This window comes from Pieris napi, chromosome Z (assembly GCF_905475465.1).
Source record: "Pieris napi chromosome Z, ilPieNapi1.2, whole genome shotgun sequence".
NCBI lineage: Eukaryota > Metazoa > Arthropoda > Insecta > Lepidoptera > Pieridae > Pieris > Pieris napi.
This window is the reverse complement of record NC_062259.1, coordinates 3026732-3052099: the sequence shown is the minus strand read 5'-3', so window position 1 is coordinate 3052099 and position 25368 is coordinate 3026732. Positions and strand designations below refer to the sequence as shown.

Here is a 25368-nt window from a genome sequence, read left to right as displayed (position 1 = left end):
CCAACCCTCCAACCAACCGCCATGTCTGCCAACCGCAAATGCCAGCCACTTGGAGGGCATGAGTCTATATAAGCCAAAGCCAGCCATATTGAAACTTACTTTTTGGAAGACGTAACAAATAAAGGACAAGTGTGCTGTCACTCTGCCATTTTATTTTCACTGTCAATTATGTAACGGACGTGACGTCGCCAGTCACATCCTGCCAAGCCAAGCCAAAGCCAATGCCATAGCCAATGCCAAAGCCAAGCCATGCCATGTTGACCAACCCTCCAGCCAACCGCCATGCCTGCCAACCGCAAATGCCAGCCACTTGGAGGGGATGAGTCTATATAAGCCAAAGCCAGCCATATTAAAACTTACTTTTTGGAAGACGTAAAATAAAGAACAAGTGTGCTGTCACTCTGCCATTTTATTTTCGCTGTCAGTTATAATAAATTAAAATACAAATATCAATAAAAGAATAGGTCAATTATACTCAGAAGTGGGATAAAACGACCTCGCCACAAGTTTTTCGACCTTCTGACGAATCAATGTCGGAGGAAGATGAGGATACTCCTTCACCGCCGGCACTGAAGCTGCTCAAGAATCTGCTAATAAAAAGAAGTAATAAAGGCTCCACGCGATCTTCAATATGACTGTGTTGATGAAGCTCCAAATAAGTCACAAGTACATCGTGCTGCATTTTTGACTCCGGAATTCGACCTTGACATTGAGGAATTTACGATAAACTACGAGGTCAAGCGAAGAAGAGGTACAAGCGCCTGTAGGACTACGATTATACGTGGGAGCAATGGAAAAAGCATCTCTAGCATCAAGATGGCCGACGTTAATCTTTTCATCTGACCGATGTCCTATCCATAGCGAAGAGATAGATAGATAACCTATCAACAGCGAAGTCAACAAAGACAAACTTCCATCTGGCTCTTCTTTCCATCAAGTGCGCGTTCTGGAGAATAAGGTCGGCAACGATGTGGTAACGCCACCTCGACACTACGAGTTTGGTGGTCTACTCTTATCCCTCTACCCTGCTCCGTGGCGAAGATGGTTACATCAAAGTCGTCAACACCGGGTGCGAGGTTATCGTGTGGTCGCCGGAAGAGGTCCTAACATGGGCTGAAAGCTGCCAGGAATCTCCGTTACAGCCGTATAGTCACTAGTCAGGTAATTTCCTTTGCTGCTTGCCATACTTTTGCCAATTATAATGCCAATAATATAGGTGAACCCGTAACTACTGATTTATGACTGACGCGTGTAAATTGGGAATAGCCGGTATACTTCTATAAAAGCAGACTGACGGTACGTTGCGCCCCGTTATATATTTTACTAGAGCATGTATCATAGTTATGAGTTTGAGACTCTGGCAGTCGGTGGAATCTTTGCGTCGTTTTCGCGTATACATTGTCGGGAAAAAGGTTAAGATTGTGCAGCAGTCCGCGCTACGCTTACTAAACGCGACATTATACCACATATCGCGAAGGTGGTGGCTTTCTAAACAAGATTACGATATAAGTGTCGAGTATAGGCCGGGAGAACATATGAAACATGTAGATGCGCTTAGTAGACATCCGGTTGATGCTATGAACATGAATCGTCTAGAAGTGGCGGATTAATTTTATACGGTGCAATGTCAGGACGATAGTTGATCGCAATCGTTAGTCAATTAAAAGATAATACCGGCGGATATAAAATAATTTCGAAATTATTGATGATAGGCTCTATCGTAAAACCTTGAACGACAATAGGTTAAACTATTCGAGTACTACAAAGGATATTTCGTTTATTTTCCTTCTCTGATCACATAGTCACCGATCACGGAAAGGCGTTCACGAGTAACTTTAAGAAGTTTTCGAACGATAAACAATTAAGACATACTCTCGCTTGTCCGCGTTCTATCGGTCAAGTGGAACGTACAAATAAGACAATATTGGATGCATTACGAGCCACAGACCCTAGTGAAGCCTCTAGCAATTGGGCTAACTCTTTCCCCGACATAATTTGGGGAATTAAAAACACAATTGATAACACCACCATTTACAAACCTTACGATTTGATGTTTGCTCGGGCCGGTAGATCAGTATGTGATGTTGCGGTTCCCGGTCGTGTTTCTGAACCAGTAGAGTCGCGTCGAAAGAAAGCATCTGATAGGATACTAAAAGCGAGTACTACAATGAAACGTTACTTGACAAAAAAACGAGAATCTGCTCACATCTATAAGCAGGGTGATTTCTAGGATAGGGTCCTATGGCGACAAACACCGACTTGTAGCGCATCCAAAGTTAACACTAAACTTGACGACATGTATTCCGGTCCTTATGTCGTAACTAAGGTAGTGGGCAATGATAGATACCAACTTACGGATGGCCGAGTGTAACGGACGTGACGTCGCCAGTCACATCCTGCCAAGCCAAGCCAAAGCCAAGCTAAAGCCAAGCTAAAGCCAAGCCAAAGCCAAGCTAAAGCCAAGCCAAAGCCAAGCCAAAGCCAAGCTAAAGCCAAGCTAAAGCCAAGCCAAAGCCAAGCCAAAGCCAAGCTAAAGCCAAGCCAAAGCCAAGCTAAAGCCAAGCCAAAGCCAAGCTAAAGCCAAGCTAAAGCCAAGCCAAAGCCAAGCCAAAGCCAAGCTAAAGCCAAGCTAAAGCCAAGCTAAAGCCAAGCCAAAGCCAAGCCAAAGCCAAGCCAAAGCCAAGCCAAAGCCAAGCCAAAGCCAAGCTAAAGCCAAGCCAAAGCCAAGCTAAAGCCAAGCTAAAGCCAAGCCAAAGCCAAGCCAAAGCCAAGCCAAAGCCAAGCCAAAGCCAAGCTAAAGCCAAGCTAAAGCCAAGCCAAAGCCAAGCCAAAGCCAAGCCAAAGCCAAGCTAAAGCCAAGCTAAAGCCAAGCTAAAGCCAAGCCAAAGCCAAGCTAAAGCCAAGCTAAAGCCAAGCCAAAGCCAAGCCAAAGCCAAGCCAAAGCCAAGCTAAAGCCAAGCTAAAGCCAAGCCAAAGCCAAGCCAAAGCCAAGCCAAAGCCAAGCTAAAGCCAAGCCAAAGCCAAATGAGAAGTACAAGGGTTTACGTGGATATAAGAGTTTTACTGGATTACTATCTGCCGATTCGTTAAGACCCTATAAAAGCATTAATACTGTATCTGATAGTGCCAGCAGTTCAGATGAGCAACTTGAAACCGAAGATCTGATTGATTTATTAGAGAGCTAATTGTAGTTGTTGTTCCCACGGGAACAACTGTTTCAGGATGGCCGAGTGTAACGGACGTGACGTCGCCAGTCACATCCTGCCAAGCCAAGCCAAAGCCAATGCCATAGCCAATGCCAAAGCCAAGCCATGCCATGTTGACCAACCCTCCAGCCAACCGCCATGCCTGCCAACCGCAAATGCCAGCCACTTGGAGGGGATGAGTCTATATAAGCCAAAGCCAGCCATATTAAAACTTACTTTTTGGAAGACGTAAAATAAAGAACAAGTGTGCTGTCACTCTGCCATTTTATTTTCGCTGTCAGTTATAATAAATTAAAATACAAATATCAATAAAAGAATAGGTCAATTATAATTATATATAATTAAAATATAATTATCAATAAAATAATAGGTCAATTATAAAATACATAAAAACCTTGACTATTCTATTAATTCTTATACAATGCTTAAATCATTACATGTATTTAGTCTTGAACAAATGTTCCCTTAACGTTTAATTTCCATAAATATATCTAAAGGGATATCAAAATGATAAAAGATCAAACTGAGTTTATTTTATGTACAAATTTTTATTTTATTAGCCAATAACAACACTAATAACAAATAGGTTTTTATTTCATAATTATTTATTCATAATACAATAGGTCCAATTTATACAAAAAAATAAATACTGGAACATACATAGTGATTGATTTCAATATTCCTTACGATTTAAAGCCGGTGTCAAAAAATAAATAATATTAACACTGAAACTGATCTCTTGAATTGTAGTTTGTGAAATGAATGAAGCTAAGCAGAAATTAAATATTTAGTATATTATATAGTATATAGTATATATAATATATAGTATATATAGGGGCCAACATATTAGTAATTTAAGTTTTAGTATTAAATAATAATATATAATTTTCCTACGCCCCAGCCAGCTGCCAGTGCCTTAGTATATTCAAATATGTTTAAAAACCACAATATACACATTCCGATCAAATTCTTCAAACCCTGCTTTCATTACACGTCAACGCTTCAAAGAAAACTAATAGCACAAGACTCATGCACACATCCTTCAACATTAGATATAAAAATTATGAAAATCATTATACACATACAAACTTATACAGTTTAAATAGATCTTATAGGCGTTCGTACGAAAGGACAACGACACAATTAACGTATAAATTAAAAACTCACTAAATCTGTGTCATTCTCCTTTAACACAGACACAAAGTAATTGCTCTACGCACGACACCTCCGTACTTTCTCAAAACACGGATGATTAAATTCAAATTTTAATATCAATTTTATCCTTATATACTAATGATAAAACATATATCAGCATATATCGCTACCTAATTGATGTTGGTAATATATACATCTACTAATTTGATTATAATTTTACGGACTTTAGTTTCTATTCAGAAGACAGACAGAGAAAGCACGCGTGCCTCGAAGAGAACTCTTCTAATTGAAAAGAACAGAGTTGGGATCTTCATTGTCCATTTGCTTCACGTGCCTTAAAACGTCCTTTTTCGTGATGACACCGAGTAAACGCCTAAAAAAAACATTTTTTATGACAAAAAAGTCGAAAATTTTGGAAGTTTAGCTATACAGTCATTGATATACAAAAAACCCAAGATGCACAATCAACGTCTAAAAAACGTCCTCAAAAAATGAGCGCAACATTCTAAATTGTGCGCTCATTTCAAATAGTCTCGCGTCTAATAAGTGGAGTCGATGTTATTTATTTGTGTTTTTTTTATAAATAAATTTATGTACTTTTTAATTTTTTGGGTGTAGTTTTTGACAAATATATTTACGCTATATAAAGTGTAGGTCAGGAGGTAGCCAATTTAACATTTTTTTTTTAACCGGATTAAAGTTATGTATTATTATAAATTTACAACTATTTAACATCCAACACCTTTTGTCTTCAGTCACCGTGACCACGCACGCTGTAAAGTACCCGAAAAGTCGGATAAATTTAAAATTATGTTAAATAGTTGTAAATAAAAAAGTAATGTTCGACTCCACTCAATACCTTGTCCTACCGACCACGGTCGGTCGTAAAAATTTATTGCTTTATGTACGTATACATTGCGTTGTAATAACAACTTTAAGCAATTCGCGTAAGGTTGATTTTGCAATAATATATGCTTGTAACATATACTGTTATAGAAAGGGACAGAAATAGTGTTTCGGGACACTTTCGAGAGTTACTTTTATTCGAGACTGTGCATCTTGGGTTTTTTGTATATCAATGTATACAGTATGAAATCGTAATTATTTTGGTAACGACGCTATGCTATATATAAATATAAATGCTATCCTCACCCGTTGTGCGTGACAAGCGTCTGCCTGAGGCCGAGTTTACGGAACATATCCACCACGGTCTCCATTGGTGTTTGATCAGTGACCGTGATCGGGGCCAGATCGAGAATACGGGCAAGGGGCAAAGGCGGCGGCCCGATGGGGTTCGCAAGCGTGGGGCCGCCCCCCACAGCAAATATCACCACGGATTGACCCGTTATACCTTCTATGGTGCGACGTGCGTTCGCTGAATATAATAATACATTAAGTGAATTAAATTATGTAATATTCGATGGCACTTTTAGCGAACAAATTTCATTTAATCTATGTAAAAGGTTGCCTCTCAACAATTTACTACTAACGAAACACACACACAGAAAGACACAAAATAATACTATTAATAATTAAAAAAATAAAAATTATATGTAAGAAAAAAAGGAATAAGGTACGTTTTAAGTGTGTAATGTGTGTGTGCTGTGGTAGTAACTGGCCCTGGCTCAGCATTATGCTGAGGAGCAGACTGCTCAAAAAAAAAAAAACCACAAAAGTTAGTTTGCGCCTCAGACGCAAAAAAAGAAAAAGAATGGAAAAAAATAGTAGCATAAATTTATAGTGTAAGTAAAGAAGTCTTGGAAGATTCATCACCAAAAATAATAACTGATGGCAAAGAATATAGTATTAGTAACTTTACTTGCTGAATTAACCGTGGCGACAGTTCACAGTAAAACTTTTCAGTTAAGTTAACACCAGTTAATAAGCTGATAGCACTCACCAATGGCTAGATTAAGATCTCTCCTAAGAACGAATCCGACAAGATATTGAGATTCCTTAGACACCACAACCGGATATCCGTTATGCTCTGTTTCTTTTAAGAGAGTTTCCACATCATCCACTGTCATCGAATCCTGCGTGATTACGGACAGCGTTTCGTTTCGTCTGCAAAACAAATTTACATTTACATATTTACTAGAAAATGCATTTTTTTTTAAAGACAATTCACACTAATTGACCTAGTCTCATGCTAAGTTGGTGAAGCTTGTGTTATGGGTACTAGGCAACGGATATACATACATATTATAGATAGATAGACATATAAATACATATTTAAACACCCAAGACCTAAGCACAACACCAAATGCTCATCACGTCGTCAACCACGCACAACCTCGTCTCAGCCGGGGATCGAACCCGGGACTCATGGTTTCGCAGTCAGGGGTACTGACCACTAGACGTCGTCGATTATGTACCACATATACAAAAATCGCAAAGTGCTAAGCCAGATTTTTTTTTATAATTTACATATCAACAGTATATCGCTACATCTGAATAAATAAATGTTGAATAAAAACATTAGCAAAGTACACAGGCACTCTTCACATTCAACAATAATATTTCGCAAAAAAAAAAGGTTGCCTGTACCTTATGTACGCGCGTTAAGTTATACTTCTTTGGCATTATTAAAAATAGTTTTTGATTGCATGCAAATAATTAATAACAATTAAATAATCAAAGACTGGAAAAGGAGTCATTATAGTCAATAAAGTTCAGTTTACATTTGAAAAATTAAATAAATAAATATTTATTAATATTATTATTTTCTAATATTAATTAGTATTGATTTAAATATTCAATTTAAATCACTTCTGATTAAATTCAGACGCACATATAAAATTCGCACTTGTATAATGAAAACAAAATGGAAACACGTGTTTTAAATGAGAGGCGGCGTGCGTGCCAACATGCGCCACTAACTTCTTTCTGTTAATTTTGTGTCATCGTAAAATTTCACTCTCATCAATTTTTCATAGCGCGCCCAAAGAAGTATAACTTCAAAAAAAAATAGTCGCCAGAAATTAGACAAAGTTAATCAGTTCAGTTCATCGTAAATATGTTAAAACTTCTGTTTGATATCATTTCAAATTAATATTTTACAATCCCTTATACATATACGTACTTTGGTTGCATGACATCAGCGGCGAGCGAGGTATGCTGGAACTCATCTTTGCTATCGAGGAAGGGATACCCATTAAGGGCTATGTGGGCGTCGTATATCCCTTGTTTGCCCAGGGCATCTCCTACCCACTTCGAGGCCATAGCGGCAGCCATCAGGGGCACGATATACCGAACGCCACCCGTCAGTTCGAACATTATCACCACCAACGAAACTAAAACACACAATTATTTTACAAAGATATATTTAATTTAGACAAAAAATTTACCCTACCCGGCTATCATTCATAAGAGTGGCGGAGAGTTTATTGAGAGTTTATTTTGTCTTCCGTTCTACGCCCATGATTTGAGAACTAGCGGTAAATGTAAAATTAGAAACATTTAATGTAAATTTCTTTATTGACGTTCATAAGTGTACATTATGTTAGGGAGCGTTCAAGTATTCCGTAACAAATTTTGGGGGGGGGGGGGGCCTTTTGTAAAACGTTACGAGGCGTTGCGGGGATTAAATTACGCGTTATTTTTAATATTATTTTCGACTTATACCACAGTAATATAATAGTAACGAGGTCACTAGGTGGTCACGAAACGTTTTACTATACTTGGGTACAGTACTGTACTGAAAAATGTTACGGCGAGTTACGTTACGTTAGATGGGGGGGGGGGGGCAATAATGTCCAAAAATTGCGTTACGTACTTGAACGCTCCCTTACCTATATGAATAAATGATTTTTGACTTTTGATTCCACACAATAAGAACGATTGCTACCTGTCATCCTCGTCACACCGCCGAGTACAGCCGCAGCCCCCACCATGGCGTAAAGCCCCGGCGTGATGCAGTCGTCGTCACTCGAACACTCCCCAGAAAACAACCAACTCTTCGGGTACTTATTTGCGAGCTGTTCCACACCTGGATAACATAACATTAGTAATCATGCCACGACCTCACTGCGTGTACTACACGAATACACACCGATTCCAACGATCCTTCCGGGAATAGCACCGAGTGCGAGACTCGGAATGAAGAGTCCGCAAGGCACCTTGATGCCGAAGGTGAAGACTGTCATCACCAGTTTGAGGATCAGCGCCAGAGTGAGGAGCCACATGGCCCGATATACCCCGTCACCTGCCACCGCATTCTCTATTGTGTTCAGGTCGGTAAAGTTGCGCTTGTAGTCGCTATAAAAACAATTTGAGATCAGATTTTTTCAGTTCAACGCTTCTCTCAATTTAGACTCAATCTCTCTTACCATAGTGGAGAATTGGAGATACCGCATTGGTTGAAGAGCAGGTAAATCAATTGGCTGGTGTTCATACGAGTGTAAGGGTTGGGGTAGGCTATTATAGCTGTGACTAAGGTGACAACCAAAACCTCCATGACCGGGTACTGGCCCAACTTCGAGTATTTACGGTAACGACACCAATAGATATTCGCTTTGATAAATATCGTTGCTATGCAACCCTGAAATGTCGAAACAAGCCTATGAAACTACAAAACATACCACATTATATATAAAAAAAGTGCGTACATACAAAGTACAATTATTACTAAGGTATAAGTCCAATAGATTGTTTGTATTGTATTTGTATATCTATATTCACAGTTTACACACTGTATACGTGCTAATGATTGAAGTGATTTAATAATAAAAGATATATTTCTTAAACAAGATGTTTATTTTACCGGACTCATTACTCAATACTCAATAGTCAATGACAAAAGCGGTGTTGCCAACATAACAAATCAAACTTAGAACTAACGTTATAAATGTAGATACATTGCAGATTACTTAATCTTAACACCCCCTCTCAATGTCTACATTTATCTCTACAAAAAATAAAAAACTTAATACAACTTAATAGCCTCTCTATTTGTATCAAGACAAGAAATTCAGTTTATGATACCATTATCCAACATGACATTTAAAAAGATGCCTTAAGATAATCTCTCTACCCAAGGCTTTTGTGAACATGTCTGCAGGTTGTTCGCTAGTTTGAACATACTTAACACATATTTTATTATCTTTTATCATTTCTCTAACAAAATGATAACGAATATCTATATGTTTTAAACGCTTAACAGACTCGGTTCTTGCATTTATTATGGCTGACTGATTGTCACAGGAAATATTTACTGGGCAAATATTTTGGAAATTAAAATCATTTAATAAATTTATTAGCCAACAAGCTTCACTAGCAGCCATACTCAATGCAATGTATTCCGACTCTGTTGAAGACAAACTAACAGATGCTTGTTTCTTTGAGGACCACACTACCATACAGTTTGAGAGCATAAACATATAGCCCGAGGTGGACTTTCTGTCCTGGAGGTCACCGCCCCAATCAGCATCGCAATAGCCCTCCAGAACTATATCTTTACAGTTATAAGTTAATTTATAGTCTAGAGTACATTTGACATAACGAAACACTCTCTTTAATGCAGCTAGTAATGCATCATTTGCACATTTCTGGAATCTACTCAACATAGACACTGGAAAACACAAATCAGGCCTAGTGCCCGACACAGCATACATCAAGCAACCTATCATCTGTCTACATAACTTCTCAGTATTTTTATCTATAATATCACTGCTACTATGTAATATTTTTGCATTAAAATTGGGGTCCATAGGGGTCATCATGGGTTTACAATTCAACATGTTAAATCTTTTAAGAACATTTTTCAAATAATCTCTTTGAGTTAGTTCGGTAATACCAGTTTCCAAATTTTGATTTACATTTATTCCGAGAAAATCAGAAACCAAACCCAAATCTTTCATGTCAAATTCCTTATTTAGTACACTTTTGAGCTGTATAATTTCCTTTACATTTGTTCCAAAAATTAATAAATCATCAACATACAATAATATAAAAGTTTTATCATCCCCGTTACACCTTTTATATAAACATGAATCACAGTTAGACTTTACAAAACCTTCCCTTGTTACTACAAAATTAAATTTAACATTCCAACATTTTGGCGAATTTTTAAGCCCATATAAGGATTTGTTTAGCTTAACTATATTATTGTCACCAGAATAGGCTCCTTCTGGTAACCTAATGTAAACATCTTCAGTTATTTCCCCATACAAAAATGCCCCAATTACATCCATTTGGTATATAGGCTTGTTTAATTTAGTTGCTATTACAACAAACACTCTAAAGGTTGATAATCTTGCTACTGGTGCATAAATATCATAATAATCAAACACATCTTCTTGTTCAAACCCTCTAGCCACTAATCTAGCCTTATATTGTTTAACACTATTTACACCTTTCAGTTTAAAAACCCATTTGCTACTCACCACCTTCGTGTTCACTGGTGCATCACAATAGTCCCAAGTATTGTTCGCTTTTAAGGTTTGCAACTCTTTGTCTATAGCTTCACTCCATTTGCTAGCGTCTTTTCTACTCATAGCATCCTTGTATGTCACTGGCTCACTTTCTTCACTGTATACATTATTACACTTGTAGAATGAGGTTTGTTTTCTCACACGTTTGCTTCTTTCATTTAGGACTGCTGTTGTCTCTTCTGATGAAGTTTCTTCATCACTACAAGGTTGATATTCACTTACAGACACACTATCACACATAGTGATTTCACAGCTATCTTCATCAAAGTTTGTAGGGGTAACTTCTGAGGTTGTTTGAGATTCTTCACTTCCATTATTTTCTTCCTTGGAGTCAAACATTATTATTGGTTCTCCCTTTTTATTCTTTTCTTGTTCCAAGAAAACCACATCTCTCTTTGTATCAACAGTATTCTTCTCCGAGAAATATATTCTATAACCCTTGATGTCTTCCCCGTATCCAACCATCAATCCTTTTTCTGCTTTCTTATCCCATTTCTTTCTTCTTTCTTTTGGTATATGTGCATACACTGGTGTACCAAATATTTTCAATTCATTAATGTCGAAACTTTGATTAGTCCATACTTCAAATGGTGTCTTCTCATTTTGTTTACTCTTCCCCGTCCTATTTAGCACAAATGCTGCTGTATTTACTGCTTCTGCCCATAATTTCTTTGGTAAGTTCTTTGCATACAACATTGTTCTTGCTGCTTCCACCAAGGTTCTATTTTCTCTCTCAGCCTTCCCATTTTGTTCAGGTGTATATGGTACTGTTGTTTGGTGTATAATTCCACGTTTTGAAAACACTTCTTTTAACTGCTTGTTGACGAACTCGAGACCGTTGTCAGTTCTAAACATTTTTATCTTATTCCCAGTTACATTTTCTGCCTTATTAATGAAATCTTCAACACAATTCTTTATCTGGTCTTTTGTCTTGACGAAATAGACACAACGGTAGTTTGAGTAGTCATCCTTCAGTATAACGAAATATCTGGAGCCACCAACAGACACCTCCTCCATTGGACCGCAGGTGTCAGCATGAATGAGCTCGCAGGTTTTTGTGCTGACATGATCGCTTTTACCAAACGGCAACCGGTGTATTTTACCCTTCAAGCAGCTCTCACATACAGAAGAGGTTAGTTCTGTGTTTATGTTCTTTTGCTGCAATACTTTTCTCACATGATCGAAGTTCTGATGTGATAATTTTTCATGCCACTCATTTAAATCATTGTTTACTGTTTTAGCGACGCTCGCCACCTCGAATTTATAGCGTAAAACCATGTAATAAGAGTTCCCAACACGTTTTGCAATCGCACAAACACTATCGTTTTTGTAGAACTTGCACGAACCGTCATCTGTCATCATAACGTATCCTTTGTCTATGGCACGATTCACAGAGAACAAATTGGTTTTCAATTCCGGAACGAACAAAACGCCATCTAACGTAGTGTCAATCCATTCAGTGCCATTATGCACTTGCACCGCCATCTGTCCGCAGCCCAACACACTTATCGCCGCTCCATTACCCACGATAACGGATCTTTGAGAATCACTTGAAAAACTTGAATAAGACATAAATAAAGCACGGTCGTAACACATATGTTCACTTGCCCCAGAGTCCACCAGCCACTTGGATTCTAGATTTTGTCCACTCGACACAACAAATGCATTACTTTCTTTACTCTTTTTACTCTTCTTATTGTCTTTTGTCATCATTTTATTCTTCCTGAACCAGCACTGCGCCTTACTATGTCCAGCTTTGCCACAATAAAAACAGTTATTATTGTTCATTTTTTCTTCACTGTTATTTTTATTGTTCTTACTTCTACACTCACTTTGAACATGTCCAAGTCTCCCACAGTTGAAACATTTTACACCACTCCTGTTCCGGGCAACAAATGCAGATGATGATGCCTGCTCTGGATCATAATTCTTCTCCTTCACCCTTTCTTCTTCAACTAACAACCTGGCCACTAAATTGTCAAATGTTTGCTTATGGTCAGGTGCAGACTCCCACGCTGAGACAAAATGTTTGTATTGGTCCGGCAGAGACATTAATATTTTTGTTATAACAAGCTTGTCGGAGATCTCTTCACCCAATTGCTTTAACTTGTTTTGCATTTCTTGAATCCTTGACAAAAATACTGACATCTCAGTCCCCGCTTCATATTTATATTGAAAAAATCTTTGCTGTACAATATGAATACTGGTCTCTGACTTTTGCTCGAATACACTTTGTAGTTTTGTCCACATGTCAGCCGAGGTTGTACAAGAAATGATGTGTAACATAACATCTTCGCTCATCCTTGTCACCAACAATGTTTGAGCTTTAGCATCCTTTGCTTCCCAGGCAGCTTTTTGACCAGCTTCCTCTGGTTTTAAAGTTGTTCCTTCGACTATGTCTAGCCAACCATAACCTCGCAAGAGTACGGTTGTTTGAAATTTCCAGATATTCCAGTTTCTGGAGCCTTCCAGCTTAATAACACTGCTGTTGTTGCTTCCCTCCATCTTGCCTTCCTGCCTTGACCTGCTAGGGCAAGTATTCTTCCTTCTCGACGGGCACGCGTGTCGCGTTGTTAGGTACACTTAACCTTACTTTTCTTCACGCCGATATTTTAACGCCGATATTAACATTTGGCGCATATTATTAAATCACAGTTACGGTTTCGTGTCTAGGCGCACCTGGGCCCATAACCTGAAGTGATTTAATAATAAAAGATATATTTCTTAAACAAGATGTTTATTTTACCGGACTCATTACTCAATACTCAATAGTCAATGACAAAAGCGGTGTTGCCAACATAACAAATCAAACTTAGAACTAACGTTATAAATGTAGATACATTGCAGATTACTTAATCTTAACAATGATAATATAAATAAATAAAAATCTGCGTTTATTGCACAAGACTTTATGCGACTGAATTGCCATCTAAAGTTCTAATATGTAACTAAACGAATACATCAAACACTAGCGTGTATTTTTTCACGATCTCCCTTTCTCTCTCTCTCAATCGGTTTTAATAGCTTACTCTTCGACAAAAACGTTGCACATCTTCGTGACGATAATATTATAATTGCGTTTAAATTTTACCCTCATGCGCCTAAAGAAGTTTCACTTCAAAAGAACCCCATTCATAATTCATCGTGAATGGCAACGATTAGTTAATACTTACCCCAATTATACCAAGACCGACAAAAGGAATCAGCTCAAAGAATTTCCAAGGTTTATTGTACTCCACGTAGAAAAGTACCAAGTGCTCATTGCCAAATGGATTTATAGAACGAAGAATAAATGCCGCTATCAACGCACAGAAGAAGGACCGCCAAAGGGTCTTCAATGGGAAGTAGTACGACACCTAGAATTCAACAGAACATTTAAACATAAAGCCAGTATAATTATAAAACATTATTATTTTGAGTGTTTCTGTGTGTGTGTTTAAAAAATGTTATGTCTATGTATTGTCGTATTAACTATTCACCTCTTCAAGACTGAAAAGCACACCACCAATGGGAGCTCCAAAAGCGACAGAGACTCCAGCCGCCGCAGCCGCTGATAAAATCTCACGCTTCTTGGCTTCATTGCGTCCGTACTTTGGGAACAAGTACGACAATATATTACCTGAAATATTCATGAATATATATTTGTCAAGGGGGCCTCATAGCCTAGCGGTCTTAACAAGTGGCAGCTAGGTGAGGGGTACCGGGTTCGATTCCCGGTTCGAGGGCAAGTTTTAATTTAATTTAAATTTGTTCTCGGCCTTTGGGAGGGTTGTGCGTTACCGGACGAGTGCCGTAAACCGTACATGGAGGACACGGTCGAATTTCTAAAGACAAGCACGAATTATAAAAATCCTATACTTGACGCTGGCTAATGCACAAATCGTGCCAGAGCCATAAAAAAAAAAATAAAAAAAATTGTCAAACCAATTATTCAATGAATAAGGTGATAAACTCACCCAAACAACAAGCAATATGAACCATTGGTCCTTCTTTGCCAAGAGATAAGCCCGCAGACACGGAGAGGATCAAACCAACTGACTTTATGATCAATGTCCACTTTCCCAAGTATCCACGAATGATGAAACCGCTCAAGATTGTTTTGATCTCAGGTATACCTGTTTAAGAAATATAGAAATTATTGTCGAGTTGAACTGGTGTTGATAACGTGATACTCCCACGAGAATGTAAGTGCGTGCTCCTATTTCACCATGCCTCCTGCTGATAGAGGACAAATATTTGTTTTTAATTTATTTTATTATTATTTATTACTTAAGATGTCATGTGAAACATGGTGTAATGGTTGCAGCTCCTTACATTGTGTAAAACAAAAAACTTAAATTAAAAAGAGTTAAGGTTTATTGCCAGTTCCTCTCTTCCGTTCTACGACCTTGATTTGAGAACTGGCAGTAAATGAAAAATTAGAAGCATTTAGCATTCAATATGTATTTTCTTCTGACGTTCATAAATGTCATTGTGTTACCTAAATGAATAAATGATTGTGACTTGACTTCATCAACTCTTTATTTAATATTGCCCCACGCCACAGTAGTTATTGTATATGAATCAAAACAATATTAGGAATAGGTTCTTTCACCAGCAAAAGAAGAACGTAGGCTTCTTGAATATAAAATTGTGGTTAATATTTCTGGTTTGCCGTTTCTACGCATAGGTGTATAGACGATCAGCTCGAGAAAAACTTCACTGTAAGTTCTAGAGTTTTAAATACTCATACTCATCTACTTTGAGTAGTATCAATCTAATCTACACTTAAAAGCGTCTACACACGGGGAACTTTATTCCCTAATTCAGAAATTGGTTGGGGCGAGCATCCCCACCACCATCATAAAAAAAGGCTGGAATAGACCATGTATAACTCACCAGATCCACAAGCGTAGGGCGCAAACATTCGCACAAGTGAAGCCGACAAAGCCGCAAAAGTCAACGCCCACACAATGTAGAATAAATAGCTGATAATATAAGCGCCGGGACCATCCCTTGATTCACCAAATACTTGCGGCCACGTCAACCACTGTATGTGAACAAACAAAAAGAAAAAGTATTTTGAAACCGTCATGGAATTTTAATAGTCTATTTAGACATTTGATAGGTAGTAGTATTTACTTATCCAAAATAAACATAAATCATTGTTTAGAGTTAATTTAGTATATCAAGACGAGCCAACATTTTGTGAAGTGGGTGACATGTTATAGCTATATCGCTAATAAATGCTTAAATCGTCATATAGTTTTATTTATATAGGAAATGAAAATGTTAATATTATATACATGACGAGTAACTCTAGATAAAAGATAGAGTTGTCTATGGATTTGTAATAAACCAAATAACATCGTACCTCTGAACAATTCTCACGATCAAAAGTGATTTCATCATTGGACCAACAGCATTGTTCCCTGTTGAACCAGAAGGCTTGTGGACAGATGCCAAACTTGAGGTCTGTCATCCATGATGCGCCAATGTCTATCACACCGGCTACCACGCCAGTGCAAATACCCACTAGAAGAACGCACACCCATCCTGACCAAGCATCGTGAGCTCCCTAAATAACAAAAAATCAAATCAATATACACCATATTTATATAATTCCTATTGCACAAACTTTTCTTGGCTATCATTACTATTTTTATTCAATGCAAGTATCTTACTCATAGCATTTAACAAGAAATTTATAACAAAAACACATTTACACATGATTAGTAGAATATAAACAATAAAATTTCAGATATACTTATTAAACTAAATTTTATATTTAAAATTAATGTAAAAAAATAAAAGCAAAATAGAATATAAATTGAAAACCTTTTGAAGAAACAAAAAGCAAAAAAAAATACCATGTTAAACACAAAACAAATAAAGTAAAATCCTTTTTAGGCTTATCTGATTAATTATTTAAAGCTATGACTGAATAGAATAATTGTTCCATATAATGAAAACTGACTCTACTCACTTTTATAAGATCCCATATAGAGTCCTGCCTCTTTTTGACTATGTACCTATGACGCATACGATCCCTGGCAATGTCTCTTTGCCAGTCAATCGTATGAAAATCTTCATACTGACCGATACCAGGAATATCATCGGCTTCACCTGAATAAACATAACAACACGTTTCTTTAGCATTCACAGCTTACCTTAGCTAATTATTAAATACCTCTTCGTGCTGTAGTCATTATTTAAACCCTTTATAACACAGGTTAAACCTTAATCCACAGCAAAATTGTAACAATAAAGCTGCTACCAAGACTATTATTCAATTTTAATACAACTATTGCAATTTGTACGCACACAGACGCGCCCGCCCGTTCAGACTCACAATCACGTGATGTTGAAGACATTATTGCTACACAACTACATGTGATATGACGGCTCTTTCTTTCAAGGCCAATAACAAACATTAGGCTTTATTATTATATCTAACATCAGTTCATTGTATAAACCAAATAACATATCTTTACATTACAAATTAGTTACTCATGCAAGCCAACAACTATTATGTCTATCAACAATTTAAGCTATTAGCATACAATTACTAAGCAAAAGGAGGCAAAGTGTCTCACCTGGCAGCCCAGAGAACATCACGGCGTCCCCTGAAAAGGTTTTTTGCTAATTTAACGCCTAAATCTAGACACTTTTACGCCATTATTGCTACGAATACGCGTGCTGAATTCAACAAGCTACAGCAGTGCTAAATAAGGTACAGTTAGATGACCGGAAAAAGTTTGATTACAAAAACAAAAGAAATTCTCGAAGAACAAGTGTAAAGTGCAACTATGAACTAAACATTAACTTTCGTCGTTCTGGTAACAGCTGATTATTCACTGTCAATGTCTCCAAATCTCAAATTTGACATTGACATTGACAAATTACCTTTAGTCAGGAGACTACTCGCTACGTATACTTTTTCCGTAAACTTTAAAATATCAGTCATTGTTTTTTCCGTTTTGTTATCGCGCTAGACTGGTTTTTTACACTGTATTAATCTTTAAAATAATAATAATTGTATATGTATTTATTATGCACGATCACGCACACGCAATATTTTGCCTTTTAAATAAAATTACGCAAAGATTCGTTAGTAGGTATTTAATGAATAGTTAATCATAGTATAAGTCACGTGCTATCAGCATACAAAAATATTTAAAGTAATCTAAAACTCTTTGTGAAATGAAGAGAAATGGCTTAAGTACAAATAATTTTAACTACATACATTGGTATGTTACTGGTGATCAATATACCGTAATAATAATAATTAATAGAAAAATTACACATTTAGTTTACCTACATCATCACCAACTAGGGGCGCCGACTCTCCGGGATCAAGGATTGACTCTTCCATCATTATTATTATTTATTAATAAAACAAATAGATGACTTCTCTTACTGAATGTACTTTTAATACTGATAAACTTCGCGGATGAACAACCAAATCTTATCTCTTTCGAACCTGATTATTTTTATTGCAATATTGGCATTTTGGCAAATAAATAATTGAAACGAGAGTGAGAAAGAAGGTTTCTAAGGGTAGTTGATGCATTTTGTAGAAAATTGTGAAATGATAAACGCTATCAACGTACGAGGTGAATGTTTATATAAAATATGTGCGCTAGTTATGATTGTTTAATTAATGAGAGCTAAAACCACAAAAATGCAAATAGCATAACAACGTATACAACAACATTACTGCGCCATTTGTTTAATCTTACCGGACGACGAACTGAAGTATTGAGCGATGTATGCTTGAAAGAAAAATTATTCAGCATATAAAACTTATAGTACATAATTTAACCCAACCAACCAAATAACTATACAATACGGCACATATTTTTTTAAATATACTATCTATTTACACCATGTATATGTCGCAGCCAACTAGATTAATTAGCCGTTCAGTTAACAGCCTAGCCTTTTAACTAACGGCCTGAAAGATATTCAGCCGTAGCGTTTGTTACAACATTTAATCTGGCTGGCTAATGCTTATGCCATTCGTACGATAGTCATTATTTGCCAGAAAAGATGAATCATCTGCATAAAAAATATTTCTTTTAAAATTAAATTGCTTGAGTCAAATTTACAATATTATTGTCCCTACAATCTTCCATTGTACTTGTTGTTTTTCATGAAACTTTGAAAAACACCATCAAAGTTGTGGTTTTACGATGCCATATCGGCAGATTGAAGAGTTTCGTTTCGAGTTTGAAAGTGGCAGAAAGTGAAATTTAAATTAACAGTCAACAGGCTAGGCAAATACAAAGGCCATCTATCCAAGCCATTTGCCTAGCTGTTTGATCAACTGGCTGAACATCTTTCAGGCCGCTAGTTAAACGGCTAGGCTGTTAATTAAACGGCTAATTAAGCCAGTTGGCTGCGACATATATAAACAATATTCTACGAATACTGACAATATTGAGTATCAATAAAAAATAACTCTATTCAATTAATAAATAGTTGAGGCGATTTGATAAAATTCATTTTTTTTTACTTCCATTTATAACAGAATCAATTTGTCGTCGATTAGGCCATTAAACTAAATGGAAGCCACCATGGATTTCCTTAAGTGCTTTCTCGATATCGAGGTGCATTCAACTAAGTGCAATCTCTCTAAATTGATACCTATCTACCTATTTATTCTATCTATATATTTATAAAATCTAAATCGGTAATGGTAAACAAAGTTATAAGTTATACTTCTTTTGGCCCGTTAGGGAAACATTATAAGAGTAAATTTTTACGATGCGCGCGCACACCGTCACAAAAAATCGACACCCTGAAGTTTGCTATAGTCAACAATTTATTTTTTTGAAGTTATACTTCTTTTGACGGGTTAGGGAAAAACCAGAATCTAAAGTTTTTTAACTCACATGTAGCACTCGCGTCGCTGTACCTCGTGCCATGTTCATATAACTGGAAGGTACCGTGGCTAGTGGGCGTAGTGGGAGTATCGGCCGCGCGCTGCGACCCTGTATTAATGTTCACCATGTCATCTTCTCCGCTTGGATCCCCGTGGCCGTTTCCCTGACTAGTACCCTGAATAATAAACCATAATAATTGGTAAAAGGTATAACTATGATAGTCTCATAAGTGAAGCTTCAATCATATATAGTTCCTTTCTGAGTGAACGATATTGACGGTAACATTCATTTTAGTGTCACGAGTGAGAAATGAGAAACAAAACATTTCATATAAGTTTAATTTAGCAATACTTGTGGAAAAAAATGAAACAAAAAAACAAAAAAGATAAAAACAATCCTTGATGCGGATTATATATCATGCTAAAATTTCAGCTCGATCGGTGCAGACCTTTTTGAGTTATTGAAGCGTACACAAACCAACATAACATTTATATATATTTAGATATACGACACATCGTCACTCCACGTAAACTAATTACTGTAAATTGAATTAGTATGGGCAACGAACTAATTAATATTAAGTGCATCTATCTACTGATAATACGATTTTAATAACATAGAGGATGCATTAACAACGTATGGTCGCGACATAGATTGATAAGCGTGAGATTTTAGCGGTGCAATTGATCTTTGAGTGTGAGGTGTAAAATATAATAACGATAAGCAAGACTTCCTGATACTTAAGAGGCTCTCAATGTGATTCGAATGGCTATGAATTACCTACAAAAACATCAAACTTACAGAAAAAACTGTTGTGGAAAGACCTGATTATACAGAACAATAACATTTTAAATTACTGTGAAAATAAACTTTCAACGATTTACGTGAATGCATTTAGATGTAACGTATTGTACCCAGGTACCTGTTATCGTTGACCTGTGTTGTCCATTAAATACAATTATAGGTTTTTAATTACCGCGCGGCTTATATGAATGCAAATTGCAATGTGTTACGTTACCGTAAGGCAATCCGTTCGACTTTACTATGTATATATTGACGCTAAATTTGCAAATTCTCAACTATTTACGTGTTAATTAATAAAATAAATGTTATTACAAATATTAACAGATGTTTTTTCAATATTGCGCCATGTTGTTTCAGCGCCGTAATTCGCAATAAAATTAGTCTGATATGCAACAAGAATAAAATTTACATCATTGCTATACAACAAAATCCTTCCTTCTAGAAATATGAATATACAACGAAAATATAGCGGTATTTACTTAGCCAGAAATTTAACTTACAGGGTGTATAATATTACATTTGATTAAGATCGTCAGTAAATATATACATATTAGTTACAGTTTCATAATATCAAAATTCATAGCAAAAAACAACTGCGACTATACTGAAACTATACAAATACTCACTCATCTCACAGTAAAGAACCAATAAGCAGTATAGAGGAAGAGAAAAGTTGATTAACTCCGAATACAAGCGTATTAGTATCGAAGCCCGATTTTGAGCCCTCAGGGCGAGCGAAGCGGTGACTACGTATTGCCGAGTTTACAAAATCGATATTCTTGCCACAGAGCACAACAGCCTACGGCGCAGCGCCAAATCATGAGGAACGACAACGAACAATCCACAGTGACGCATTCATGTTTATTAAAACTGATTTAAAAGTTTATCATTCGTAACATCGTAGTAAAGGGGCTTGTTTTGAAATATTGTTACACAAACTTGAGAGAATATAGCGTTTTTTACTCAGTCGCATTTGAAATTTTACGGCCCGTGCGCAGTAGCGTTCTAGACTATCTTGCATAAATGCTGTGATTAATAAAATAACAGTAGACAACTTCAGTCATCAGTAATTATTTGTTTATTTTTCAATTGAAAATAGACGCAGAACAAATATATGTACTTTATTTTCTACGTCTATTTAAAAAAAAAACCTTTTCAACTTATTTCGCCGTCAAAAAACTAGTGGCGCTACAACCTTAGCCACAGATCTATGTATCTTAATAGTGTGATCAAGATCATATTTTCTGACACACATGGCGATTACCTCAAGGCGAGGTAAGTTGCAGTATAATATAATGAAGAACGAATTTCGCACAATGATAAAGTAATCATTCTATTGTCGGAGTTCGAAGGCACGAACTCATATTTGTAACTGACGCGCTATACCTAGTATGGGAATAAAGCTTCTCTGAAACCAATCTCAATAAAGGGATTCGAGCTTATAAGACTACAGTACTTTAAGATAAGAGAAAATAAGAAAAAAGGTAATAAGGGCATAAACATACTTCGTTGCTCACCGTAAAAAGAACCAGAATCATCGTAGATACGATAAGAGTTATTGTATCGCGGTTATGTCGTAATTGATTTAACACGAAGGTCAAAAGATGCGTCCGAGTGTGATTTCTGTTTTTCTCTAATTGATCTGAATTTGAATCTTAGTAAATCACGCATTTTTCTAAAACCTTAGCCAATTCAATTTATTTTCATCTTAGGGATGTGAAAAATAATCTCATTATGGAAAATAATCGATGAAAATCGATTTTTGTACGCGATTTTAATATTAAAAATAATCGATTCTTTTTATAATTGGAAATCAATCGACTCGAACTATTAGGGACATTTGGTACACACGTTTACAATTCGATACATTGAATAGATCCGATGCTTTGTAGATACATTGAAATACTCGATGCATTGATGTTTTTTACAAAACATCGAAAGTATAATAAAACCAGTTAATTCCACAAAAACTCAAGTTTAAATTTACCACTATAATTTAAAAGTAAAATAAATTTATTCAGCAGTACAAGGTTACATACAGTAAGAAAGACAGCAAAAATACTGCAATCTGCTTCAGAAAAGGCTCAGCATCTATTTAATTTCACCTAAAATCTATCAATACGAGATTATGTTAATTGCGATTTTGATTATTCTAAAACTTTAATTTCTTTATAATTTCTATTGCTTATTTTTAAGTAATAAAACCATGATAAATAAAATATTTAAGGTGTCTATTTTGAAATTAGTTCAAAAATTAGGAAATAATCGATTAATAAAAAAATCGATTATTTATTAATCGATTTTTTATGGTAAAATAACCAATCGATTAATAAAAAATCGTTTTTTTTATGCAGAATGTCACATCCCTACTTTGGTTATGCATATAAAAAAATTTGTTGCAACTTGATGATCAACATGATCAGTAAAATAAAGAAGACTACACTCTATATCATTACTAAAGGAATGTTGCATTTATAAAGAGTTGTCATTATAAGGAAAAATACATTACACTGGGTGGTTAGGGCAAACTAATATTGGTCAACATTGAGTTGAATGTTAAATTGAGTGGCATTATATGGAGTTTCTCTCTGTGTCAGGTCGGTAGCTCATGTCTAAACATCAAGGTTAGCAGCTTGAAAGGATTATCTGTCTATCAGTTACTGTCCAGCACCTATCTTATTGGAGCATAGTTTTGATTGGTGTACCTGGTTTGTGAACAGCCGTGCGATATTTTGCTGTCAAGTGTAATCAAACACAAACAGTTTCTCAAATCATATGACCGAAATATGTGACGATGTGTTCCAGGCATATAGTAGTGAGGTCAGAAACTATGTATTATTGAATTATTGTATGTGCATGTTCCATGATTTATTAAATCTCCTTTGAATATAAATGATTGAAATGGGTTTCCCCATACACTACACACATTATTTATATAATTTGATCTTTTCTAAACACAGTTAAAGTAGTAAAGAAGGAAGAATAATTTAAAACAAAGTATGTAAGTACATATATGAATTAAAATAAGTGCAGTAATCCTGATCTTACCTTTTTATAGACAGATTGATATGTAGCTGCCATTTTAGTTGCTTTTAGAGGGAAACGCTCCATTGCCAGAATCTTAAAAAATATATAAAAGCAATGTTAGTAACAGTAAAGTATGTTAGTGTATAAGTGTATAATATATTCATATTTTATTGTATCACAATAAAGGTTTAATTTTGTATTTAAACTTTATAACAATAATATAAGATAGGCTGCTTCTTAGGGCTGATATTGACATAACAAATGATTGAGTTGTATATATTTATTACATAGGACCAATAACCAAAACATTAATGTAAAACTATGGCAAGTACTCTTAGAAACATATTGATATTTCATAATATACTGTAATATACCAAGAAAATCTAAGAGTTTGTTATATTATCTTGGTTTAGTCTTAATGACTTGTTAATAATTAAAATGCTATAATTGTAATGAATTATAATATTTTCCAAAACAATATTGAAAGGAGAACTTATTAAAACCCAAATATAGTTAATGTCCATAATTTTAGCTTTGTCGAGATTTGTGCCAACTTTAACGTCTCACTACGCCCCCAATGAACTACCGTGATCGTAATATTTCACAATATTGATTGCCTTAATATAAAATATTACTCCAAGCGCCTACTTATAACAATAAATTTTGATAGTAACTAAGTTAAACGCTTTCAATGTTACAGAATCATTATTAACCCTAGTATGGAAAGTAATTGTACGTTTCTTAAACAAACTAACGAAGCATCAAACTTATAAGTAATAATTTACTTACCTAAATAAAGGTGTACATTTTATAGTCTAACTACCTAATAGGATAACACTAAAAAAACAACTTATTAAAGTAACACGTAGTTTTAAACGTGAAATTTTAGTAGGTACTAGGTACTGTTCCTAAAATAAAACTTGTTATGAAAATGAAACTGGTGTTGCCAACAGCCAAGACAATTGACATTTGACATTTATATTTTATAACTTGGACAGGGGGCTTAGTCAAGATGCCTTAATAACTGTAGTACACTGTACATATTATAGAAAGACGAAAACTAAATTTGTAACATTGGATGAAAAGTTGTCGACACAAACTGTCATTTTAGATATATATATTTCGAGTACAGACTACAGACTGCAACGGCATTAGAATTGATCATAGACCCATCATTGAAATAAATATTTACTTTCTTGTTGTGGTTCATGTGAAGTGAGCCAATTATACTTTAATTAGCCGCACTGCGTGGTAGTCCAATGATTGTAACATAGGTTTTGATTATGTGCTGTGTAAATATACTCGCTGAGACATTACGAGACCCACTGAGTTCCCTCTCGGTGTATAAAGGGCTTTCGTCCAGCATTGACCGCGTAGGCCAATCGTTCTACAAGCTCGCAACGACCATGCAAAGATTATCTGCCAAAATTTAAATGCACCTATACATTAAGAGTAAAAATTAATTTGATATTGACATACGAGACAATAATATCAAATTCATTTTAGCGTAGCGTATAACTGGTTAGCAAACTATACACTTGAAGGCTTAATATGTTTTAAATACTTGTATATAGTTAAATTATTTAAGTATTTCACCTTTCTTATAAGATAAGGAGAAAATGAATGAAGCCTCACAAGATATAAATTTTTTCGTTTAGTAAATATTAATAAAGTAGTTGTGAGTGTCGTATATTAAAAGTTAAGTTTTAGTTTTGGTAGCAGGGGAACACTTAATTCGAGTTGAGATGCGCAGTTTTTTTTGCTATTCTTATATAATTAACATTACAAATTTTATTTTTAATTTGATGAGATGATTTTATCTACCTAATCTATGGATAGATTTCCGGTATTTTTTTTATATTATATTTTATTTATTAA

General features: G+C 35.7%; 1 protein-coding gene and 1 long non-coding RNA gene across 9 annotated transcripts; one reads left to right on the top strand and one right to left on the bottom strand.

Annotated features, from left to right (window-relative positions):
- The first annotated feature begins 166 nt into the window (after nucleotides 1-166).
- On the top strand, nucleotides 167-3461 carry LOC125062685. The gene is made up of 2 exons (XR_007119305.1): nucleotides 167-1161; nucleotides 3222-3461. It is a non-coding gene; the product is annotated as an uncharacterized LOC125062685 (long non-coding RNA).
- Nucleotides 3462-4590: 1129 nt separating this feature from the next.
- LOC125062154 (H(+)/Cl(-) exchange transporter 3) lies at nucleotides 4591-24404 on the bottom strand. Of its 8 annotated transcripts, none has more exons than XM_047667807.1 (18): nucleotides 24280-24404; nucleotides 23512-23583; nucleotides 19669-19834; nucleotides 18514-18546; nucleotides 17368-17397; nucleotides 16758-16897; nucleotides 16146-16349; nucleotides 15671-15821; nucleotides 14749-14907; nucleotides 14272-14411; nucleotides 13966-14148; nucleotides 8690-8901; nucleotides 8413-8618; nucleotides 8209-8349; nucleotides 7444-7654; nucleotides 6262-6425; nucleotides 5514-5736; nucleotides 4591-4734 (listed from the first exon to the last, which is right to left on the bottom strand). In XM_047667807.1, the coding sequence occupies exons 2-18, from the start codon at nucleotides 23572-23574 to the stop codon at nucleotides 4644-4646; spliced, it is 2517 nt and encodes an 838-aa protein (XP_047523763.1). In that variant the 5' UTR covers nucleotides 23575-23583; nucleotides 24280-24404; the 3' UTR covers nucleotides 4591-4643. The 8 variants fall into 8 exon arrangements, with proteins under 8 accessions (XP_047523763.1, XP_047523767.1, XP_047523765.1 ...); XM_047667811.1 differs by lacking the exons at nucleotides 23512-23583; nucleotides 24280-24404 and adding exons at nucleotides 20461-20483; nucleotides 21090-21198; XM_047667809.1 differs by lacking the exon at nucleotides 17368-17397.
- Between the last annotated feature and the right edge of the window lie 964 nt (nucleotides 24405-25368).